At 51.3% G+C, this 22,297-nt stretch overlaps 1 protein-coding gene across 2 annotated transcripts in view; it reads right to left on the bottom strand.

Moving 5' to 3' along the window:
• Positions 1–22,297, bottom strand: part of Nek6 (NIMA related kinase 6) — a 72,996-nt gene that overhangs the window by 9,118 nt on the left and 41,581 nt on the right. For both annotated transcript variants that reach the window (XM_021157094.3, XM_021157095.3), the window contains exons 3-7: positions 17,310–17,450; positions 16,330–16,392; positions 14,271–14,381; positions 8,257–8,365; positions 7,489–7,596 (exon numbers count right to left, since the gene is read on the bottom strand). In XM_021157094.3, coding sequence (XP_021012753.1) covers positions 7,489–7,596; positions 8,257–8,365; positions 14,271–14,381; positions 16,330–16,392; positions 17,310–17,450 — 532 coding nt within the window. The remainder of the gene's footprint in view (positions 1–7,488; positions 7,597–8,256; positions 8,366–14,270; positions 14,382–16,329; positions 16,393–17,309; positions 17,451–22,297) is intronic.

Consider the following 22,297-nt stretch of genomic DNA (forward strand, 5'->3'; position numbering starts at 1 on the left):
TGAACTTTAAGTAGATCCCCAGAATCCCTAGATTTAAGAACTGGTTAGGGGCCACAAAGCCAGGATTCAAAGTCACTGCTCAATGCAGAGAGGCAAATGACTACTGTCCCGACAGGGGACAATTTGTATCTGGGATAGTCTAGAACAATCTCTCAACAGAAAAGAACCACTGTCCAAGTTGACAGAGACACATGAGGGAAAACTGACGCTCAGGCAGGCCAAGAGGCTTACGTAAAGGCAAGAGCCATTAAAATGATCAACTTCACGGTGATGAAGTCTCTCAGTTCACCAAAGATGCCACTGAGAGCTGGATGGCAAGCCAGGATGTGATGGTTTGAGTGAGAAATGTTCCCACAGGCTCAGGTACTCAATCCCCAGGTGATAAAGATCCATTACAGATGATGGGGAGGTAATGGAACCTTTACCAGTACAACCATGTGAAGGAAGGATATCGTGGGGGCATGGTCTAAGAGTGGGGGGATGGGCCTAGCTTGGACTAGTCAACCTGAAGGTCAGAACTCAGAATCTCTTTACAAGGTCTAAGAGCCTCATCACACTCTCAGTTCACCATGATGATCGCTCAGCTTCCCGCTCTGGCTGTCTGCTTCTATCTTAAGTCACTGTTCTGTTGCTGTGAAGAGACACCATGACCAAAACAAACTAGGGAGGAAAAGGTTTATTTGGCGAATATTTCCACAACAGTGTTCCCCACTGAAGGAAATCAGGACAGGAACTCACACAGGACAGGAACCTGGAGGCAGGAGCTGATGCAGAGGCCATGGAGGGGTGCTGCTTACTGGCTTGCTCCTCATGGCTTGCTTAGGCCGCTTTCTTATAGAACCCAGGACCATCAGCCCAGGGATAGCACCACCCACAGTGGGCTGGGCCCTCCCACATCAATCACTAATTAAGAAAATGCCTTACAGAGCTGCCTACAGCCTGATCTTATTGAGGCATTTTCTCAGTTGAGGCTCCCAGGACTCTGATGGCTCTAGTTTGTGTCACATTGACATAAAACTAGCCAACAGCTTCCATGCTTCCCATTATAGAGTCTCCCTGTGGAATTCTGAGCCAGAGCAAGCCTTTTTCTTCTGCAAGATGCCTTGGTCATGGTATTTTATCATAGCAATAAGAAAGTAACTGATACATAGGGACAGAGAAAACCACCTCAAGGCCTGCCTGCCATGGACTGATGCCTACCAATATGGTTTGAGTCTGAAACAACCCCCAAAACTACATGCTAAGTCCCTAGCTGATGGTATAACTAGGAGATGATGGGGTCTTTAGGAAGTGTTGTAAAACCTGTTTTGCTCCAGAGCAGGGGTGGGGGTGAGGGTGAGGGTGGGGGTAGGGGGCATAAACTTCTCTGGGCTGTGCCTCCTGACAGGACAGCTCTGGTCCACAGCAGTAGTCAAGGGGATCATGGGTATGTTATATAGCTGGCTGTGCATGTGTTTTCGCTCTTCTTCTTTGCAGCCTAATGTTCCAATTATTCAACAGACAATGGTCTGGGAGCCACGGTCCCCATGGTCTCACATGTCTGACCATGACTGTTGCTTTATCACAGTGGTAGCCATCACTCAAGGACATGGTTGTAAATTTGATCTCCTATCCTGTATGCATACTCTATGTTTGGAATCAGGGGCTGGTGGCTCCTGAGGAAAAGGGCTGACAGCTAACATGTGCAGCTCTGGGTGACCCTAATGAGGTCAAGTGGGATATCATGAATAAACACTGTGCACCCCAGCCATAAGAACACAAAACCAAACCAATGGCCAGGTGTTAAGCTATAAAGGCATTACAGCCCAAACCACAGATCTTGGTCAGTAGTGGGACAAGCATCATTGGGCCTGAGCACCCAGGTGCTATAATTGGAGGTACTCATAATAAAAGGATGGCAGTATGGGGCTGGCCAGGAGCCAGAGGTCTGAAGTTGTGTCCCAGCAAGACTGCACAAAAACTGTAAGGCCCCACTGGCTGCCTCTGGCTCTTCCCACTTGTTCTGGCCTCCTTTTGTCCCCAGGTCTGGGCAGGAGGGACTCTAGGGTGAGGTGATCTGCAGGAAGCCTGGGCCAGACCTATCTTAAGGTGAGGGGGTTCCAGTGCCTTGTGCCTGTCCAAGTCCACCTCCCCAAACCAGTTCTAGCTGCTGTCTATTCACCTCTGAGCTCTGTTCCACTGGGGAGTTCCAGCAAGGCTGGCTGCCACCTTCCTGCTCTGTTTAGCTCTAAAGCAGGTCCTTGCAGCCTGCAGTGAAAGCCAGGCATGCTGCAGGAGAGGCACTCACTTCCTCTTACCTCTTGCTGCACTTCTACCTCATTCTTTTTTGTAAACATGGTCTACTGTGTAGCCTTGGCTGACCTGAATCCCTCTATGCAGAACAATCTGGCCTTGAGCTCAAGAGACTCTACCTGCAGCTTTCACTTCTTGTTTTGTTGCAGTGTGGGTGTTGGAATCAGGACTTCATGGTGCTCTATCCCTGAACTGATACTTCCAGCCCTTGATTTGTGACATAGCTTCTCACTAGGCAGCCCAGGCTAACCTTGAACTTATGGCCCTTCTGCCTCTGCCTCTTGTGCGGGAATTACAGATGTATACACCATGCCCAGAGAGGAACTTTCTTCCAAGATGCCTTCTACATGTCATCCATCCACTTGTCTGCCCTTGACTATCCACTCATCTGTGACCTGCTTATCAGAGCCCACCCACACATCTGTCTGTCCCTATACCCTCCTCCCCGCTTTTCTCTACGCAGTGTTGGAGGAGCTGTGGTGGCCCCAAGCTGACCCTATTCTGGGTGGATTCTCAGGTGAGAGTTGCCCATCCCAGGGTGCGTCCAGCAGGGGCAAGCTAATCATGAGTCAGGACTGGCCTATACTAGGCAGAGACCCTGGCATAGCCACCAGGAAGGGTTGGTTCTAGTGAAGGACCAGCCAAGCAGCACTATCTGGGCCTGGAGTCTGGCCTCTTGTCTCTCTGGAAAGCTTCTGGGAGCACATTACTGCCGCCTGAGAGGAGCAGTCATGCCTTACTCGCCTCTCTGCTTCACCTGAGAATGAATCATGAAGTACAGCTGAGGACAGGTTGGCCCATTTTGGAGGGCACTGTACCCTCTGGTCCCCTGACCCAGGCTTCCTCAGTCTGTGACTCTTAAAGGTGGGGTACTATGGAGGTGGGGCTTGTACAACTTTTTGTGGGAGAGTATGAAGCTGGGGAGCACAGCACATCCTCCAGCTATGCCACTTTACCCGGATTTTCTACCGACGACAAACACAACGGAACATAACACATCACTGTGTATAACAGACTGAACAACAGACTTCAGAGAAACCCAGACTTGCAGCAGGCCATTAGAGGAGGCCTCCAGACCCCACGGATTTGGGGGAACCTGGAGAGAAACTGGCAGGAGTGGGTATCTCCTGGACAGTGGTTCCAATCCAGCAGACACAGTCCATCTTGCACCAAGCAGTTTCACAGGTGCACAGAGCTGGCCCTGCCTGGTCTAAGTCCCTCCTCAGGGCAGGAGATCAGGCAGTGCAGAAGACAGAGGAGTCACCCAGCATGACCTACCCGGGTCTTTATTCCAGAAATGAGGATTGCAAAACTGGCAGAAGCCACAGAACATGGACTTCAAAGTGGAAGGCCAAGCAAAGAGCCCTCCCACAACACAAATGACTTGTCAAAACACACAAGTGACCTGCCTCACCTGTCTGAAACATTAGACATGAAAAAGGCAGACTTCACATAAGAGTCTGGTGTCTCTGCAAGCTGCCCTTCCCCAGGTGGTGCTTCTGTCACACCTTGAAAACCCATTGTGGCATCGTCTACCGGGTGGGGCCGAAGCCTGGGCTCCAGCATGGATGGCAGGCAGAGCTGTGTGTGTGACCTGCTCTGACCACTCTCTAGCCAAAGGCCAAGATGTTTCTGTCTTGGTTCCTCATCAGAGACCTCATGCTTGGCAGCTGGTTCTCCCATCTGGACAATGGAAAACGAGGATCAGAACGCAGTTTGGTCCATGATGAATTCTCACTAATGAGGGCTCACCCCTAGAGATGTCTGTCTGGGTGGACCAAAATATGTGTGACACGTTGTGGTCACGCACAGCAGGGACATGCACACACGGTAGCACTGGCATATGGCAAGGAGAGTTCTGCTTCTCCCCACCAGGTGTCCCTGTACCAGACAGCTTGGTAGGACCCTCTCCCCACCTAACTTCTGGCTACCCACGACCCAAGCCCACTGCCACACTGTAGGCTGGTGGCTCTTTTGAAGGCCACCTGGATATGGGTGATCTCTTGCCCTCATGCTGATGTGGTCTCCCTTCTCTCAGCCTCAGTCTCCTTCTCAGCCAAACGAGATGAAAGTCCTGGGCGTGACGCCATCTTGGAAAAGCAAAATGTTTCTTAAATATTTTTAAAGCCCCACCTTCTTCTGATTTGTCCCTATAGTGAACGAGTGGACACTTAAGTACAGGGTGGCTGCAGATCCTGGGTGACACTCTGACCTTCCAGTTGCATGCACACTCTGGCTTTTGGGACAGCGATCCACCCATCCTCTAACCAGCTCACCTCTGCCAGTCTGTGGCCCCTTGAGGGCAGGGAAGCCTGCTGGGTCACACATCCCAGCATGGCACAGGGCCAAGCCAGGCCGTCCCCCTTGACTGCTTGTCTCTTACGGGGTTATCCTCAATGGGCTCTGTTTGCCCAATCCCAGAGAGACCAGGCATCCCCACAAGGGGCTTGGGTATGAGCAACCTCCCTTCCTGCCCCGTCCAGTCTCAGCCCGAGGCGCCTTGTCACCACTGTCACCGCTGCCAAGCGCAAGGCCTGCGTTCCTGCTCTCCAGACCCACCATTTGTCTCGAAGCTGCTGCCGTTGCTTGGAGCGAGACACTTGCTTGTAGCTTGTGAGCTGTGTATAGGCAAATCTTTCATTTTTCTTTCATTATGCCGGCGTGTACTGTCACTTAATTTTTATGTATGCAATCCTTCCTGACAAATATGATCTGCTGCCTGGTAATTCGTCTGACGCTCATTCTGTTCCGAGCTCTAATTACGGCTCCTATTCCTGACACCGAGGCAGCCACTCTGCCACCGCTGGGTACCGCACCTGTCAGCCCGACCATGGCACTGACTAATGCCCTTTCATGCCAGCCTCCTGTTAGCAAATACAAGCATAAGGAGGGGCCAGGGAGGGAAGGCGGAGAAGGGATTTGCATAAGCCCGGCTCCGGGTCAGCAGCTTTAGTAGATGAGGAGGTTGCCAGGACAATGTGACTAACTGCCCCAGTATCCCCACATAGTAGGTGCACATTAGATGCAGAAGATGAATAATTCATAGTCACACAGAGGGTGTGAAGGGCCCCTACATCCTTCCTGTGTCATGGTGTGATAGCAATTAGCTCCTTTTCTTGCCCAACCAGACTTGTGTGCACTTAGCTGAACACAGAACTGGTAGTAAAAGGGTGCTTTCTCCTGGAGCTTGGAGACTTCTGGTCCCAGGTTGTGGGTCTGACTGTCAACCTCCACGGAAGGCACAGAGGACAGGCCTCAGCTGCCAGAGCTGGTTTGGCAAGCGCAGGTTGGTGGAGCACCCTTAGCTCCATGGTGCCTCCTGGAGTCTGGTGCCCATGGCCTGAAGCAGGGCTGGACCTGGGAGGTACCCTGCACCCATCACACAGGGTCTACGCTCAGGAGGCCTCAGGAGGTGCCTGGCACGTGAGGGTAGCCTCCTCCAAGTCCCAGTTCCTTCTCATTAATGTAATAAGTGCAGTAGTCCGAGCAGATAAAATCACACTGTCAGAGGAGCCGGGTCTCTGTCATCCCTAACAAGGCGATCTTAACCAGCTCTGACTAGCCACTGCAGCCATCTTCTCCAAGACAGGACAGAGTGGGGCTTGGGCCTGACTGACAGGCCCAGGAGGCAGCGCCTAGGCTCTTCTCTGACAGCTTCCCTCCAAGTTCCGACCTTTTTGAAACTCTTAAGCCAGACAGGGGCTGAGGAACATTTATTAGGGGTAGAGAGCACGTACCTGCCTAGCCTGTGGGAGGCCCTGGGTTCTGTCACCAACACCACAAAGAAAAATCATCCTACCTCAGTAAACAGGTTGGAACAGACTGGGAACCTGAGGCTTCCTTCTCGTCAGAGTCAGTAGCTGGGGATCCCCAAAGGAGGCTCCTGGCCCTGACCTCATGAAGAAGTAGGCACTACACAGGAGAGGTCAGCATGTGGCTTGTGACCTTGAAATAGTCCAACTTCCTGAGTTCCAGTGTCTAGATCCTGTGGACCCTGAAGGCCAGTGGAGATGTGACAGAGCATCCTCAGGTCCTTGGGTATGGCCCTACAAAGCCTTTCCTAAGGGCCAGGGAACCACAGGAGTCGAGGGAGAGGCCAGCCCAGGTATTCCCAGGGCTGAGTGGAGGCCCAGGCCTCATTACATTCCTGCAACCAGCTGGCTCACATCTCACAAGTGCATGCCTTGAGTCTGAGCCACCATGACCTGAATGAACGGCGACAGTTTCCAGAGGGGAGTTCCCCACAGAGCACCCATGCTGCCACCAGAAGCTGCTGTTGGCTCATGGCTGGCTTCAGGCACCCAGTTGTGTGGTGATGGGAGACACCCAGACTGGAGCTGTGGGGTGGCATGGAAATGAGTAGAACCAGAGGTTTTTTTTTTTCCTGGGAGGTGGCCACAGGTCACAGGCTGGCTCTGGGTCTCTTCTGTCTCCCCTAGTGATCCCTGAGAGATGTTGGGAGAAGCTGGGAGACCCCGGCCTCTCATGGATTCCTGGTGAAGCCCTGCTGCACTTGAGCTAGCACAGGACAGCTGTCTCTGTGGTTATGCTGGCTCCATTAAACTAATTAAAGGGCAGCAGCTCCATCTTCATCACTCCAGCTTCTTGCTCTTACAAACCAGGCACACACACTCTGAAGCCCACACAGGCCCACCTAACCTGAAGCCCCTCTCCACACTCCCAACAGGGGCATCAAGGCCTGTACCCATTCTCCAACACCTGCTTATTGGCATCACCCCAAGCTCTTGCACAGCTCCCACAACTGGACATGGCTCCTTCTCAGGCCTTCCCAGCTGCTCTTCCTCCACAGTCCAACCACCCAGCCCCAGCCCCCAAGACCGCCTCTTCAGTCTTACAAGCAGATCTACCTGGGGAGTAGGTCACAGGGCCAACTGGGCACAGCAAAAGGACCACAAGCCAGGCAGATGCAGCCCATTCTGTATGACAGGGTCTATTGGCCTTCCAGGAAGTACTAGAGAGATGACTTGGGGATACGGGGAGATCTCCCTGCCCCCTGCAGTGGCCCCTCTCAGTTTCCTCTACTTTGGATCTACCCCAAAGCAAGGGTGAACTCTTAAGACTCAAAAAAGATCTTCCCCCACACTACAAATGGTTCCAGTAGAATGGATGCCCTTCCTGCTGGGTCACCCAGGCCTACAGGGGCTGCGAGTGGGGGGGGGGACATAGGCCTCTTACCTAGTGAGTGGGCCGCAGTGGTCTCCGAGCTGAAGAAGCGGCCCAAGCCGAGGTCACCAAGCTTCACGATGCCCGTAGCTGTGATGAACACGTTGGCGGGCTTGATGTCTGCAGGGCAAGGACATCGGGTTGGTGTGGGGAGAGCAGGCTTAGAAGGGATGGGAGGAGGCTCATTTACTTCATCTGTAACATGACTATTTCCCCCCCCACGTCACAGGTTGGCTGTGAATGGGGAGCAGAGACTTCTATACTACTGTCTCCTTTTGTACAGCTGCCTCCCCTGTGCCAGACGAGCACCGGGAGACACTGTCTGACAGTCAGTAAGCTTTGCACTGCAGTGACTAGGGCAGGGTCTCACACAGGTGAAACTCAAAGACACCTTCGACAGGCTTCCTCACAACTTGAAATGCCTCCTCAGCACTTTCTTGGGCAGGGTAGGGGTATAGCTTGCTTAGCCAAAGCCTACCAAGATATCAAAGCCCATGGGAAACTCTTTCTCTGGGCAAAACTGGCCTCAGCACAAGGTTTGGCCACATCTGGGATGAGTGGAATCAGCATGCTGTGATGATCTCATTCCCTGAAGCTTAAGTGATGACTATTGGGCATCAGATAAGACTCCGCCGCCCTCCCAGGTGGGTCCTCGCCTGGGACAGATGTGAGTGCAGCTACTGGATACCCTGCATGGCCTAAATGGCCTCATTCTCAGGGCAGCTCCTGGGGCACTCGAAGGCTCAGAGCTGGAGTCCCGGGCCAAGGAGGGGCACACACCTCGGTGCATCACACGTCGGGAGTGCATGTGCTCCACAGCGCTGCACAGCTGCACAAAGTACTTCCACACGGTCCTCTCAGGGATAAGCCGCTTCTGCTTCTTGAAGTACTGTGGGGTGACAGATAGACAGGCCTGGGTGAGCATATTTCCAGCAAGGGTGGCACAGTGATCACACCAGCAAAGGCCGAGCAAACAATGAGGGGCCGGGATGTTGTGTCAGCCCCTCTCTTCAGCCCAGCAGAGCTCAGGGGGCCCCAGATGAAATGAGGTCAGAGCCTGGCCAGAGGGAAGCCCAAGGAAGAGCCTCTCAGTGATCTGCTCACAGGGGCCTGGGGAGACTAAGGACTCTCAGCATCAGTCCGAGCCTGGCGTGGGAGGAGAACCAGGCCTGAGAGATAGATAGTCATTGTTGTCCCCATGTCCTCAGTCATTAAATCTCAGTGTCATGTGACTGCTAAAGGCACAGTAACCCTTGAGGAGATGGACTTAACTTCGTCAAACAGACCCTTGGTTTCAGCGGGCACTAATTTATTTACCTCCTTGCCTACTGTCTTAGTCAGGGTTTCCATTGCTGTGATGAAACACCAAAGCAAGTTTAGGAGGAAAGTGTTTATTTTATCTACTACTTCCATATCATAGTCTGTCATGGAAGGCAGTCAGGGCAGGAACTGGGGTGCATGAGCTGATGCAGAAGCCATGGAGGGGTGGCGCTTACTGGCTTGCTCATCCTGCTTTCTTATAGACCCCAGGACCACCAGCCCAGGGACAGAACTACCCATATTGGGCTGGGCCCTCCCCCATCAGTCACTAATTAAGAAAATGCCTTACAGTCTTGCCCACCCACGGCAGAATTTAATGGCTGCATTTTCTCAGTGGAGATTCCCTCCTCTCAGATTTCTTTAGCCTATGTCAAGTTGACTTAAAATTAGCCAGGACACCCTAGTAAACCACATTCGAACCCCCAGGGGGAAAAAAAAGAAAGAAAGAAAAAAGTCAAGAGACAACTTTCTAGGCTGCACTGAAAGAGAATTGAACAGAAGGTTCTGGAAGGATAACGCAGGAACAAATCCTGAGACAGTGTGTGTGTGTGTGTGTGTGTGTGTGTGTGTGTGTGTAAGGGTGTGGGCAGCAGGCCTGTACTGAGGTGTAGGGCAATGGCTAGCACCTCGGTTACCTCGTCACCAAGCTGTGGTTCTAGTGGCAAGAGGCAGCACTGTGGCCAGTGCCAAGCAGCTATTCCAGTGTAGGAAGCCAGGAACTAACTACCAGGGCGCCTGCCTAGCCGGGGGGAGGAAACAGAGGTGCAGGAAAGCCCTGCTGCGTACAGGCCACGCTCAACCATGCTGCTGGACCCTCAGCAAGCAGCACGAAGGCCCTGAGGGCTACAAAATGGAGCTTGGTTAGGCCTTCTGAGTTCATCACATCTAATGACGCTGAGAATCGTGACAGGGACCATGCCCAGAGAGGCTCATGCACAGGCCCACGGCTATGCATCAGGAGCATACATGGAAGCTGGGATCTAGAGCTGGGCACCTCCAGACACAGGGCCAGGATAGCTGCTAGCTACTGGCCTGGAAGTAAAACCCCTCGAGGCTCTCCTGAGGCCCTTCTAGGAGGAGCTGGAGAGCTGACTCTTCTGGTCTCCCCAAAGACCTCTGCTTTGGGCCACCCCCAGGCCTCTGTGCCAGGCTGGGCGGACTGTTATTTACACCATAATGTTATTTGGTCCTCATTATAGTGTTTACGTGGGGATGTGTGCAGCCGAGAGTGGTGATTTTCTAAATGTCATATTCTATAAGTGCCAGCTGACATTTAGTAGGGAGGCGCCGAGTCTCTGGTGGGTTTCAGACAGTGGCGGCTCTGGGCTTCACCAGCCTTGTAAAGAATGCCAGCGCCATGGTTGACAGGCTCCGGAGGCTGCAAACCCTTCAGACACAAGCCCTGCTGACCAGTGACCTCTAAGGCCAGTGGGAACACTGTTGGTATGACCCAGGCTTGGGATTGCAAAGGTTTGGTTCCCCTGGATACCTAGAAAAGAATGAGAAGGGGTGTGGCAACAGAGTTTACTGGGCACCAGGCATGGTGCCTGGGGTATGAAGAAATTGGGTGCAGAAGCCTGCTAAACTATCCCAGGTGTGTCCAGTTAGGGCACTGCCCCCAATTCCCCTGCTGGCTGTAGGTGCAGCAGGGCTAGCCCTGTGAGGAAGCTGTGCTGTCAGCTGTTCTGGGCTGGGAGAAGAGAGCATCTGCTAGGGAGGATGGAGGGTGAGAGTGGGGCAGGAACAGCCTCCACACTACTTAAACTCTGTTCTCTGTGGAGCCTGACCCACCTGAACCCTGAGCCTGAGCTAGCTCAGGACACACAGAGAGGCTGGCTATAAAACTAGTGGGCTGGCTACCCAGTCTGTCTCTTTTAGTCTGAAAGAATTGGTCTAGCCTACGGCCCCTTCCCAGAATCCTCTCTCCTATGAAGTCAGCGGGAAAGATAGGCACTAGAGCTCAGGGAGGGCAGCATTTGACTAGCACTGCCCAGTGCTGTCTGCCTCCAACTCCATTCCAAGACTGAGAGGTTGCAGGGCAGTCTGAGATCTGTGGGCCCCAGGGGAAGTGGAGGTAAGGAGGGTGCTCCAGGTCTGTGCTCCTCCTCCTGCTCCATCCCCACCCAACCCTCTTCCAAACACAAGGTTCATTGGTTCTGCTCCCTCCAAGAGTCTTAGGAAGCTACTGTGAACTCAGCACAGTCCCCAGTCCTGAGCCTGAACTGAGAAACGCAGCAAGACTTGACCCCCATGGTCACCACCCCACCTGGTGCAGGACCACAGTGAATCTCAGCCTTCTGGGCGCTTCCCACTTCAATACTCCCCATGAACTCAGCCGAAGAATCACCTCCTCCAGGAAGCCCCCCTGTTCTGAGTCCACAGGCCCTGACCTTGACTCACGCTGGAGTCAGGGCCGGGGCACCACTAGCAGTGGTGGCATCCTGAGGTGGGGGCTGGCATGTGGGGAGAGGGTATGTACAGAGGGGATGGCAAGTGAAGGAGAAACTAGTGATGGGGCCTGAGACATGATGTATCACGTCTGTTCCCACCAGGGATCCGTGTGGAGATTAACACCCCTGCAAATGCATTAATATGTCAACGGAAATATAAAAGCAGGTGATAACGGCTCAGTAATGCCGCTTCCCAGCGACACTGTATTCCTAGGGGCCAAATTTCTGAAGAGCAACTGATAAACAATTGCTCAATCCCCAGTGCCTGCTGGGAAGACAGAATCCACGTCGGCCATATCCAAATACATCTGGGAGTTCAGTGTGGGGCTTGAGCGTGGCCTGGCTTTACTCAGGACACACAGACAAGGTTCTGGGGAGGCAGGTGATGGGGCTCCACTTTAGGGGCTAGAGATGAGGACCCATGCAAGCAGGGACATGTGGGCCTTGAAGGAGAAGCAAGTATCAGAAGCTGCGGGTTAGGGCTTTTCCACTTACAGGCTGTGCTGCCTTTGGCTGGACACTAAACCTCTCTGAGCTCAGTGCTTCAGCATGGCTGTGGCTGATGGCAGCGCTCTCCCAATGGAGCTGCCATGTCCCTGAAGCCAAACCTATCTATGGTAGTTCCACTCCTGAGACCTGGGATGGGGACAAGAAAGCTTAGGAATATCAGAGAACATGGCACTGAGTTTTAGGGGGTTAAAGTTGCTCAGTCCCTCACAGAGCAGGCATGGAATCCTCACTATGGATAATGAAGATAACACCTGTCCAAAGGCTGTGTAGGCTGTGTGGAGACAATGACCTCCAGCCAGTGCCAGGCCTGGTAAACACAGTTCCTCTATAGTGGGTGTTCTCAGACAAGGCAGCCTTTCTAGGCCTCAGTTTCCCCTCCTATAGGAAATGGCAGCTGGAACCAAAGGATATGTCATTTAATGGGCCGCTACATATTTTGAATTAAGAATCTGTGGTTCTGTTTAACAGGGGCTGAAAAAATGGCGGTGATTAACAAGGGACCATAACCGCTAAAGGGAAACCTTGCTTTGCTGGTCGGCTAGAGCTGAGAACTTAGTAGTGATTAAGAAGAGACCAGCATCACTGAGGTGAAACCTTGGAAGTATTTCCTGAGGATCAACACAGAGGAGATGTGTTCAGAGGCGCCCAAGGTTGTACCTTGTGCTAGTAGCTGAACTTTGTAGTGTAAGAGTCACCCAAGTAGCTCCAAAGGGATGCAGGGGTCATGGAGAGCAGCCAAGGCTTGGCACGATGAGAGGACAGGAGAGGCCATTGGTGAAGGTACAGCCAGAGTACAGAAGGGGTCATGAAGAGAGTCTGAGCCTTAGCACCAAGAAGAGAGCCCAGGAGGCACAACTGGTGCAGCCCAGTTGCAACAGAAGACTCTACAGTTTGAGATGCCTGTACCATGGGAGAACCAGCAAGAACAGCAGCAGCAGTGGAGTGGACCCAGTCAGAGCCTAGAAAACCAGCTGTGTATGCTGCAGAGGGTGGAGCCTGAGAAGTGACCCAAGCAAGCCCCTGAAGGAGTCCAGAAGACCCTGTGTGGATTCCAAATAGTGGACTTGAGTTATTTATATGGTTGGGGTTTGGTTTTACCTTATTCAGACTGTACCCGGGTTTCCCCCCACTTGAAGTAAGGAAGTATTTAGCTTGTTTATTATTTTACAGGAGCCCACAGTTAAAAGACTTTTAATTTTTAAAGAGTCTTGGAATTTTTAAAGAGACCAATTTTTTGTTTTGTTTTGTTTTGTTTTGTTTTTTGCTTTTTCGAGACAGGGTTTCTCTGTGCAGTCCTGGATATCCTGGAACTCACTCTGTAGACCAGGCTGGCCTCGAACTCAGAAATCCCCCTGCCCCTGCTTCCCAAGTGTTGAGATTAAAGGTGTGTGCCACTGCTCAGCAAAGAGACACGATTTTAAAGTGTTTGAATTTGTAAAGACTGTGGAATTTTTTTGTTAAGTCTGTAAAGTGATTTCTATTATGATGTTGGTATTAATGTATGAGCTTGAGGATGACTGAGAAAGGAAAGAAAGGCTGTGGGCTTAACAGTGATGTGCTTGTGTGTCGGGCTGACAAGGAGTCAATCTATGTCAACTTGACACAAACTGGAGTCTTCTGAGAGGAGGAAACCTCAATTAAGAAAATGCCTCCATAAGATCAGGCTGTAGGCAAACCTGTAGGTCATCTTCTTAATTAGTGATTGATGTGGGAGGGCCCAGCCCACTGTGTGTTGGTTGGTGGTCCTGAGTGCTACAAGAAAGCAGGCTGAGCAGGGCGGTGGTGGCACACGCCTTTAATCCCAGCACTTGGGAGGTAGAAGCAGGCGGATTTCTGAGTTCGAGGCCAGCCTGGTCTACAAAGTGAGTTCCAGGACAGCCAGGGCTACACAGAGAAACCCTGTCTCAAAAAACCAAAACAAAAAACAAAAACAAAACAAAAACAAAAAAGAAAGAAAGAAAACAGGCTGAGCAAGCCATGAAGAGCAGGCCAGTAAGTAACATCCCTCCAAGGCCTCTGCATCAGCTCCTGCTTCCAGCTCCTGCCTCAGCCCTGTTTGAGTTCCTTTCCTGACTTTGACTTTCTTCAGTGATGAACAAGGATGCGGAAGTGTAAACTAAATAAGCCCTGCCCTGTCCAATTTGCTATTGGCCCCGGTGTTTCATCACAGCAATAGTAGCCCTAAAACAGAAATACAGTCTGACCTTTGACCTTTGGAGGGGTTGACTGTTCCTGTTCCTTCTGTTGAGAAAAGTGTCCCCAAGTGCTCTGGGCTGGAGCAGTGTGGCTGGCCCAAAGGGTCCCTTCTGTGTACCACAACCCGTACCCAGGCATCATCCTATCCAGGCATCATTCTGCCTTGTTTTGTGCACCCCCTCAAGCCTGAAAAGAAGACAAGGGTACCCCACATAGGTGCTGAGGTCAGAGCCAGGCCAAGTTATCGAGCCTCCATAACACCCCCCAGGCCCCGCCCATGCCCGTTGAGAGGAGGCTGCCCCGCTCCAGGCCCCTGACCTTGATCATCTGTGAGAGGTCACCCGCATCAGCCAACTCCAGCACAATGTTCAGCTCATTGTCTTCGATGAAGGAGTCCAGATACTTGATAATATTCGGATGGTTCAGTTGCTGCACCAGAAGGGGGAGTGGCCAGCGATGAGTGGCGTGGCTCCAGTGCTGCCCCCCACCCCCACCCCCCTCCAGCCTCTGCTCAGGCTCAGAGTTGGGCTTCACTGAAGTGAAGCAATCCCTGCTGCTCTTTTGTTCTTTCTCAAAGTCTCAGAAGTCCCTTGGAAACTAAGTATCCTTCCCACCCTAAGCGCCTCTGACTGACTCTCTCACTCATGGACTCCAAGATGAGGAAGTGGGTGGAACCCAGGCAGGGTGGTAAAAATCAGCTCTGTCTGGAAGAGGACCCTCCCAGGTGGTGACACTGTACCTACATGGCTACTGGGTCTTGGGGAGCAAGAGAGGATTCCTAATACCACTACAGTGGGGTTGGCACTGCTCAGACAGCTGACAGCCAGGGTCTGACTGACAGCATGTTTTCTAAATGCTCCAGAAGTCTTTGAGCCCAGCTAGTCTGCGCCAGCAGGAAAAGCTGCTTTCTCAGGTCTAATGAGAATAATTGAGGCCAAAGATTTGAGTTGGTATGGCTTGTGCGAAGATCCCCGTGTGAGGAGAGGCCAGCACATCCCAGGGGATGCTAGGAGCCATGGCACTGGGCATAAATAAGGTGGAGGTAGGGACCTGGATACCCTGAAACTCTGAAAATACTCAACAGATCAGACTGCATTAGACCCTGGATTATGTAATTATCAGTATTGATCTGTCAGCAAACATATGCACAAGACCTTTCTTGATGAGGTAATAAGGTGTGCTAGTATTGTCTCCCATTTGTGACTTGGATTCTCATCTTTATATGGTGGCTATGACAGACAAATGATTCTAGCCTTCTTTTATGGCTAATGCCCTTCGTATCTGGGGATACCTCTGTGTCCTCTAACTATGATGAGTCCCTGCAGTTTCCTACAAGCTCTCAATTACAGCCTTGGCTTGTGTTTTGTTTGGGGATCTCATTCTATAGCTTAGCCCAGGCTGGCCTGGTATTCACTATGTAGCCCAGGCTAGCTTTTAACTGGCAATTCTCCTCTGTGTTGGAATTATAGGTGGATGACCACACTGGGTTTAGCTCTAACTTCAAATCAGCTTAAAAACTACAGAACTGTTCCTGGCTTTAGTCTTTAATTTTATTTTCAGACTAAACCATTTCACAGCCGTGTGTGTATATGGCATGAGAAGGAGTTACAGCTCGTTCTTTCTCATCAGCAGGTCCAGATTGTCCCAGCGCCCGGTTCCAACTCTCCTGTCTCCTGAACTGTTTTATGGTTGTTTTGAGAAGGTCGTTGGGGGTTAACCCCAGCTTCAGTTGTGGTCAGAGAACATTACTTATTTTTGGTTATTTTTTTATCATCGTTATTATTTTATGTGGATTCTGCCTGCGTGTACACCTGTTTGAGGGTGTCAGATCCTCTGGAACTGGAGTTACAGACAGTTATGAGCTGCCATGTGGGTGTTGGGAATTGAACCCAGGTCCTCTGGAAGAGCAGCCAGTGCTCTTAGCTGCTGAGCCATCTCTCCAGCCCTACACTTTTTCTTCATTATTATTATTGTGCGTGTGTGTGATGTGTGATGTGTGAGTGTGTGCATGCCATGGTACCTGTGTGAGAGGATGATCTTGTGGAGTCAGTTCTCCTGTCTTTACATGGATGTGGGAACTAAAATCCGGTGGCTTGCACGTCAAATGCTTTCTTTACTCATCAAGCCACTTGTGAAAGGTCACATAGCTTAGAACGAAACATCAGGAGTGCGACCCAAGGCTTTCTTACTTTCTCACCCTACTGCTAGAAAGTTCTATCTCTGGCTCTGGGGAAACCAACATGGAGATCACTGGGAAGGAGGGGACTATCAGACATACCTGCTGCTCATATGTGCTATCCTGATAGGCCCAGGATGCTTGACCTACAGTAACCCGGACAGCTGGTCAACCAAGGTTGGCTTGATCCGGGGCACTCACCTTTAGGAGACCAATTTCCTTGACACAGTCCTGCCTGGCTTTGGCATCCATCATCTCAAAGATCTAGGGCAAGAAGAAGCCAGAAACAGAGCAGTTAAAACCAGTGCCAAAGACAGGATTCAAGCAAGCCCCTGCTTACCCTGATCCTTGCCAAGGACCCAGAGAAGTGAGAGTCCCAACTCTCGCAGCAACAGCATGAGTCAGAGACTATATTATATTGCCCAATTCACTTGGTCCCATGGTGCCTCTTATGTGGTGAGAGTCATTGTAACCAGCCCATAGCCTCTGAGGCTGTGGCTGCACTCTGATTAGTGGCATATTGTCAGTGCTCCTTCACCGGAAACCTGAAGCATAAGCCTTGTAGGGAGAGCACAGCAGCCATTATACAGAAGAATGACAGCCCAGAATGCCTCTAGAAAGGCAACAACAAACAGTATCTCAATTGCAGGGGTCTGATGTCCCAGTGCCCCAAAGAGAATGTGAGGGTCACAGGTCAATGCTGATGCTATGCAGCCAGTGTCTTTCCATCCTCTCCCATGGGTGCCTGGCTAAGCTACCCGCCCTGTTCAGGGTCTCCTAGGCCCAATGCACTTACCCTGTAGGAGAACCAGCAGAATAATGGGCTTAGGCAGCTGGGGTTGGGTGGAATGGGGATTCTAGACACATGCTGTGTGCTTCCCAGCCTGACCTTGCTGCTGTATACCTCCCCTCCATTTAGAAGGCTGACAGAGGGCAGGTTGGCCCCTTTGAGGCAAAGGCTGATATTGGTAGTTTGAGAGTTGCTACCGTTTTCCTCATCTAAAAAATGAGACAGCCCACAGGGCTACTGTCCGGTTCCCATGTCTGAACATAACCCCGTACACAGTAGGTGTCTAATGTGTGCATACTTTTCTTTTCTTTTATGTTTTACCATGGGCTAAACTTGAGTCCCCTAAGAGGTTAGGGTCATAGTGAAGCCACTTGGCCCTGAACTCACTCACCTGCACCTTCTTCAGAGCCACTGTCTTCCTGTCCAGCAGGCAGGTGGCCTTGTAAACCTCACTGAACTGTCCTCGGCCAATCTTCTTCTCAATTTGGAAGTCTGCCAGCGAGCAGCGAAAAGACAGGGTGTTTGGGAGCCTCTGTAGGAGACAGAGGTATTGGTGATCAGCTAGGCTGCAGCAAAAAGCCTAGGGCTAGATTGCTATGACCCCAGCACCCCAACAGCACCTTCTAAGCAAAGAAGAGATATCACTCCACACACCCCCCCAACAATAGGCCTGACAAGCAGACTGTGTGACAAGTGTCAGAACAATTCTAGTCTCATTCTAGGCCCACCGGTCCCTATCACCAGTCATTGTCCTGACACCGTCAGTCACCATTAGCCAGGACAGCCATTCCCCATGGGAAAGGGGACACAAGCTTCGGGTGTGCAGCTTACATCTGAGCTTCTTCTGACAACTGCCCCATCACAGTGACACAGAGAAACCAGACTTTATGGAGACGGCAGAGCCAGCACTGGAAGCAATGATGGGACAGCGGGACCTGACCAAGGATGTTGTTGAAAATATCTAATCTCAATCCTGGGTTTCTTCTACCCTGCCTTTGACCATTCAGTTCCCAGATAAAAGACACACACCCTTATATTTATAATAGGCCTTACTCAGCACTAGAGCTGGGTAGATATCTATCATCTATGCTATTATGTCTATTTCCCAGCCAATCCCACTATATAACTTGCCATGTTTTGTCTGGCCTGCTTTTAACTCCAATTAGTCACACCACATGACCACTATTTTAAGATTCTTACCCCATGGTGTCTTCTCCTCTCTCCACCTTTCTCTTTCTCCTTGTGGTCTCCACAGAGCCCAAGCCTGGGAACCTCAAGCCCTGCCTATCTCAATTCTGACCAGCTATAGGCTGTAGGCATCTTTACTCACCAACCAGAAATAACTTGAGGGCAAGGTCCCACAGCATTACTTGGGTCTACCTGGGACTCTCTTGTCTCTGGGGCAACCAGGCCTTATAGGCCCTACACTTAGCATTACAATACATAGCCACAGACCAAACCTCAACACAAGGAGACTGTGAATAATCTCTTGCCAGCCCATGCTTACACTGCCTGCTTCCCTCAGCAAGGTCAATGCTAGACTGACTTGGCTCTGAAATCTTGAGCAGCGGTGGAGGATGGTTTGGAGAGATCCCTGACTGCAGACTCAAACCAGAGGAAGATGATGTCTGCCAGGCAAACTTTTAAGGAGTGGCTAGTGTGCTACCTACCCACCAAGTGAGCGGTTCAGAGGCCAAGCTTCCCCAAGCACTGTTCACGCCCAACACGGTTGGTATAGGTGCCACCTCAGAGAGACCAAAGTGGGGCCCCACTGCTGGAAAGTGAGGGCTAGTGGGGTGCAGCAGGGCCAGCTCCCACTCTCTGCTTCTCCTCCAAGGCTCCAGTAGGAGCATAGCATTGCCAACTGCAGGAGCACAGCTGAAGTCATGCTTGCCAAGAACTAAGGTGGCTCCTGGGACCTTGGATGGAAGTAGACCTTCGGAGGTGACGATGTGCTGTTGTGCAGTAAGTGCCTATTGTGTGGTACTTGAGAGTTGCTATGAAAGCCTCCTGACAGCCTATGGTAGGACTCTTCCTGCAGGTCTAGGCCTGTACAGCAGGGACTTGAGTTCTTTGTCTGACCCCGGGCTGTGCTGATGGTGGTCCTGGGTGAGGCCCCCCTCTCTTGGCCTCAGCATCCCCCTGGTACAGTGAAGGATGGAGTGGGGTGATCACTAAGGCTACTTGTACTGTGAACACAGACAGGCCTTCTTCTCATTAGGATGGGTGGATGAGCTGTGGGCTGAAGATCCCTTGACGGTCTGCCCAACCAGGAGGCGACACTGCCCAGTTCACCAGTGGCTCCAGTCTAATGGATGTGAGGAGTAGTTGTGGGGTGACTGAGGCGGAGGTTCTAGCTCACATCTGCATATGGATGACCCAGATTTGCATTTCCTGTCACACTCCAGTCATCCCAACTAGAGAAAAGGTTTCCTGTAGTGAAGCTATGCACTGGGGGGGGGGGGGGGGGGGGGGCATGTCCAGGCCACTGGGGTGGGAGACTGCCAGAAAACTGCTAGGCAGGGTGCTCCTGCGGCTGCCTCTGCTCAAGTGTTGGGCATTTCATCGCACAAGGGCTCTTCAGCATCAGAGTCCTGACCCTGATTTAACTCATGGAGAGAGGGAGGGTGTAGAGTCTTCTTACCGCCACACTAGGTCTGTATGTTGCACCTCATCAGGCCTGTTTCCCAACCCAGGTTACCCTCGGCATGATCCAGTTTGCCATGCATCCAAGTGACCCTGAGTCTGTCATCTGTTCATTAGGGCTGTATTGAGGGCAGGGATGGATGCCTCAATGGGAAGTCATTCCTGGCTCCTTTGGGAAGGGATGGCCCTCGCTGTCCCTCAAACGCAGAAGAGGCAGAGTGTTGACCTGGGCTATGAAGAGGCAGGCTGCTGACCCTGCAACAATTCCACACCCACTGCTTCCTAGCACAGTGGCCCCAAGGAGAAGGCCTGCGCTGCAGAGGGAGGATGGTGTGGACTAGGAGGAGGAGGAGGAAGATGAAGAAGAGGAGGAGGGAGGAGGGGAGAAGGAAGAAGAGGAGGAGGGGGGAGGGGAGGAGGAAGAAGAGGAGGAAGAAGGAGGGGAGGAGGGAGAGGAGGAGGGAAGAGGGGAGGGAGGAGGAGGGAGCAGTCTTTATAAGCATGACCACAGACAGCAGAAGCAGCCTGGTGGGCAGGAGTCAAAGAGACAGCTGAAGTCCATGTTCACTGTCTCCAAATGCATCCTTCCTAGAAATGTCACTAGTTTTCTGAGGCCCAAGCAGGACATATAAGGGATAATGGGAGATGACTCCCTTGGGACACTTATCCTACCCCAGAAAACCCAGAGAAACCCAGGCTTTCTTTTCCAAGTCAGATCAAATTAGGCCAGAAATACCCGCCCCCCCCCCAATACCCCCTCACTAATTTGAGTTTAAAATGTTTGAACCACACTATGCCTCAGCCATCGACAAACCCTTTTCTCCCCTATGCTCACTCCCTAAACAGGAACATAAAATTACACGTTAGAAGGATAAAAATGCATTCGCCCAATTAATTTTCTGAAATCTCATTAAAAAATTTAGCCTGACTAAGTCAGACTTCTGACCTGAATTTTAATCATCTTTACACTGGATGGGCCTCGTCTCCCTCACACTGGTGACGCATCATTAATTTTAAGGCAACTGTTTCTATGATTTTAAAAAGCACACTTCATCAGCATGACATTTCCTGTAAACGAATTTCACCTTTAAAGACATCTGACATCATGTGTATGGGGGACTTACAGGAGACTGGGTTTCTACGAAGCGGAAGTGTTTTAAATATGCATTGCACAAAAGGGCTCAATTTACAAAGAGTCCACATTGTCAGACACCTTGCAAGGCCAACCCCGCTCGGCAGAGTGGCCAATTTCAAACCCACAGCCGACCTTCTTTCTTACTGCCCTCAAGAGCAAGACAGCACTTCACCTCCCTGTGAAGTGGAGCACTGGCTACTCCTCCTTCTCTGAGACCGCACTGTCAGCCCAATTGCCATCATCCCAGCTGAGGCGCCTACTATAGGCTTCATGGACCATCAGCTCACAGGCACACTCAGGAATTGCTTGTAGCACAGAGACATTATGATTGGCATTAAACATCCAAATTGCAGTACCCTCCCCCCTCGCCCTTCCCCCCCATGGGATGGTCCTGGTACCCTAGCTAGGCGAGAGCTGCAGCTGAGAGCAAGATCAGGCAAAGGCTGGAAGGAGAAGACTGGAGGGCCTTCCTCACCTCCATCTCCTACAGTTGCCGCTTCCGGGTGTACACTGCTTCCCACCCCCACCCCCATTTTACCCTCCCTGAGGCCTGGAGCCTATGAATATGCTCTCTATTCTGTCCCTGACTGCTGGCCATTCACTGGGCAGAACCAGCCACCCATTCTCTGTTCTTCCCCAAGCCCTTCAGTGTCCTTTTATCAGTTTATAGAGGGGTCTCCAGTAGGCTGTGAGTACCAAGGGCCAGTACTCAAAGAAAGACCTGAAACAATCATGTTCTAAATTTACAATCAGTAGCCAATATTCTTCAATGGTGTGTGTGTGTGTGTGTGTGTGTGTGTGTGTGTGTGTGTTCATGCACATGGAGGGTGCATGTCAATCATTCTCTACATTTTGAGACAGGGTCTCTCACTGAAGTCAGAGCTCACCAAATTCAGAGGGGCTGGATAGTCAGTGAGCCCCCAGAGATTCACATGTCTCCCTCTTTCCTGGTTCTGGGTTAGAGAAGTACGCCACCTTGTACAGCATTTACGTGGATGCTAAAATCTGAACTCAGGTCATGCTTGCATGGCAGGTACACTATTGACTGAGCCATCTTCCCAGCTCCTTGAGTTTCAATAGCCATTAGAATTTGGTCATTAAACTTTACCCATCCACCATCACATCTTTGAGAGGGTTTGCATATAAATTTTGTTCTGTGAAACACACCCATGGACAGCTGCCCCCAGACCCCTGCAGAGTATGCGCATGCCTCTCTCCAAATAGAAGTGGACTCTGATTGCCCAGAGCAGGCTTCTGAAGACAGCAGGGACTTCTCACACAAGGAAACCTTCCCCTTTTATACAAGCTGCATGGTTCTCCATGGGGTTCCCCTTCTTGACTTTATATGTCCATTCACTGGGATGTCAGTGAAAGCCTAGCCTTTCTCAGTGAATGTGGACCTCACAGGCCAACAGTAGGATTCAGCAGACAGATTTCCATGTGCTGTTGGCTCTCTTGGTTTCTGTAAAACCACTAGCTCTGGGACTAAAATGTTAACAAAGCCATAGGTGGACTGTTAGGAACTCCTGACCTTTCTGCCTCGAGAGGGTAAATATAACTGTGAGAGCTTTGGCTTTGAAACAATTCATAATAATTTT

Source organism: Mus caroli, unplaced genomic scaffold (genome assembly GCF_978045245.1).
Source record: "Mus caroli unplaced genomic scaffold, Mus_caroli_1 scaffold_2, whole genome shotgun sequence".
NCBI lineage: Eukaryota > Metazoa > Chordata > Mammalia > Rodentia > Muridae > Mus > Mus caroli.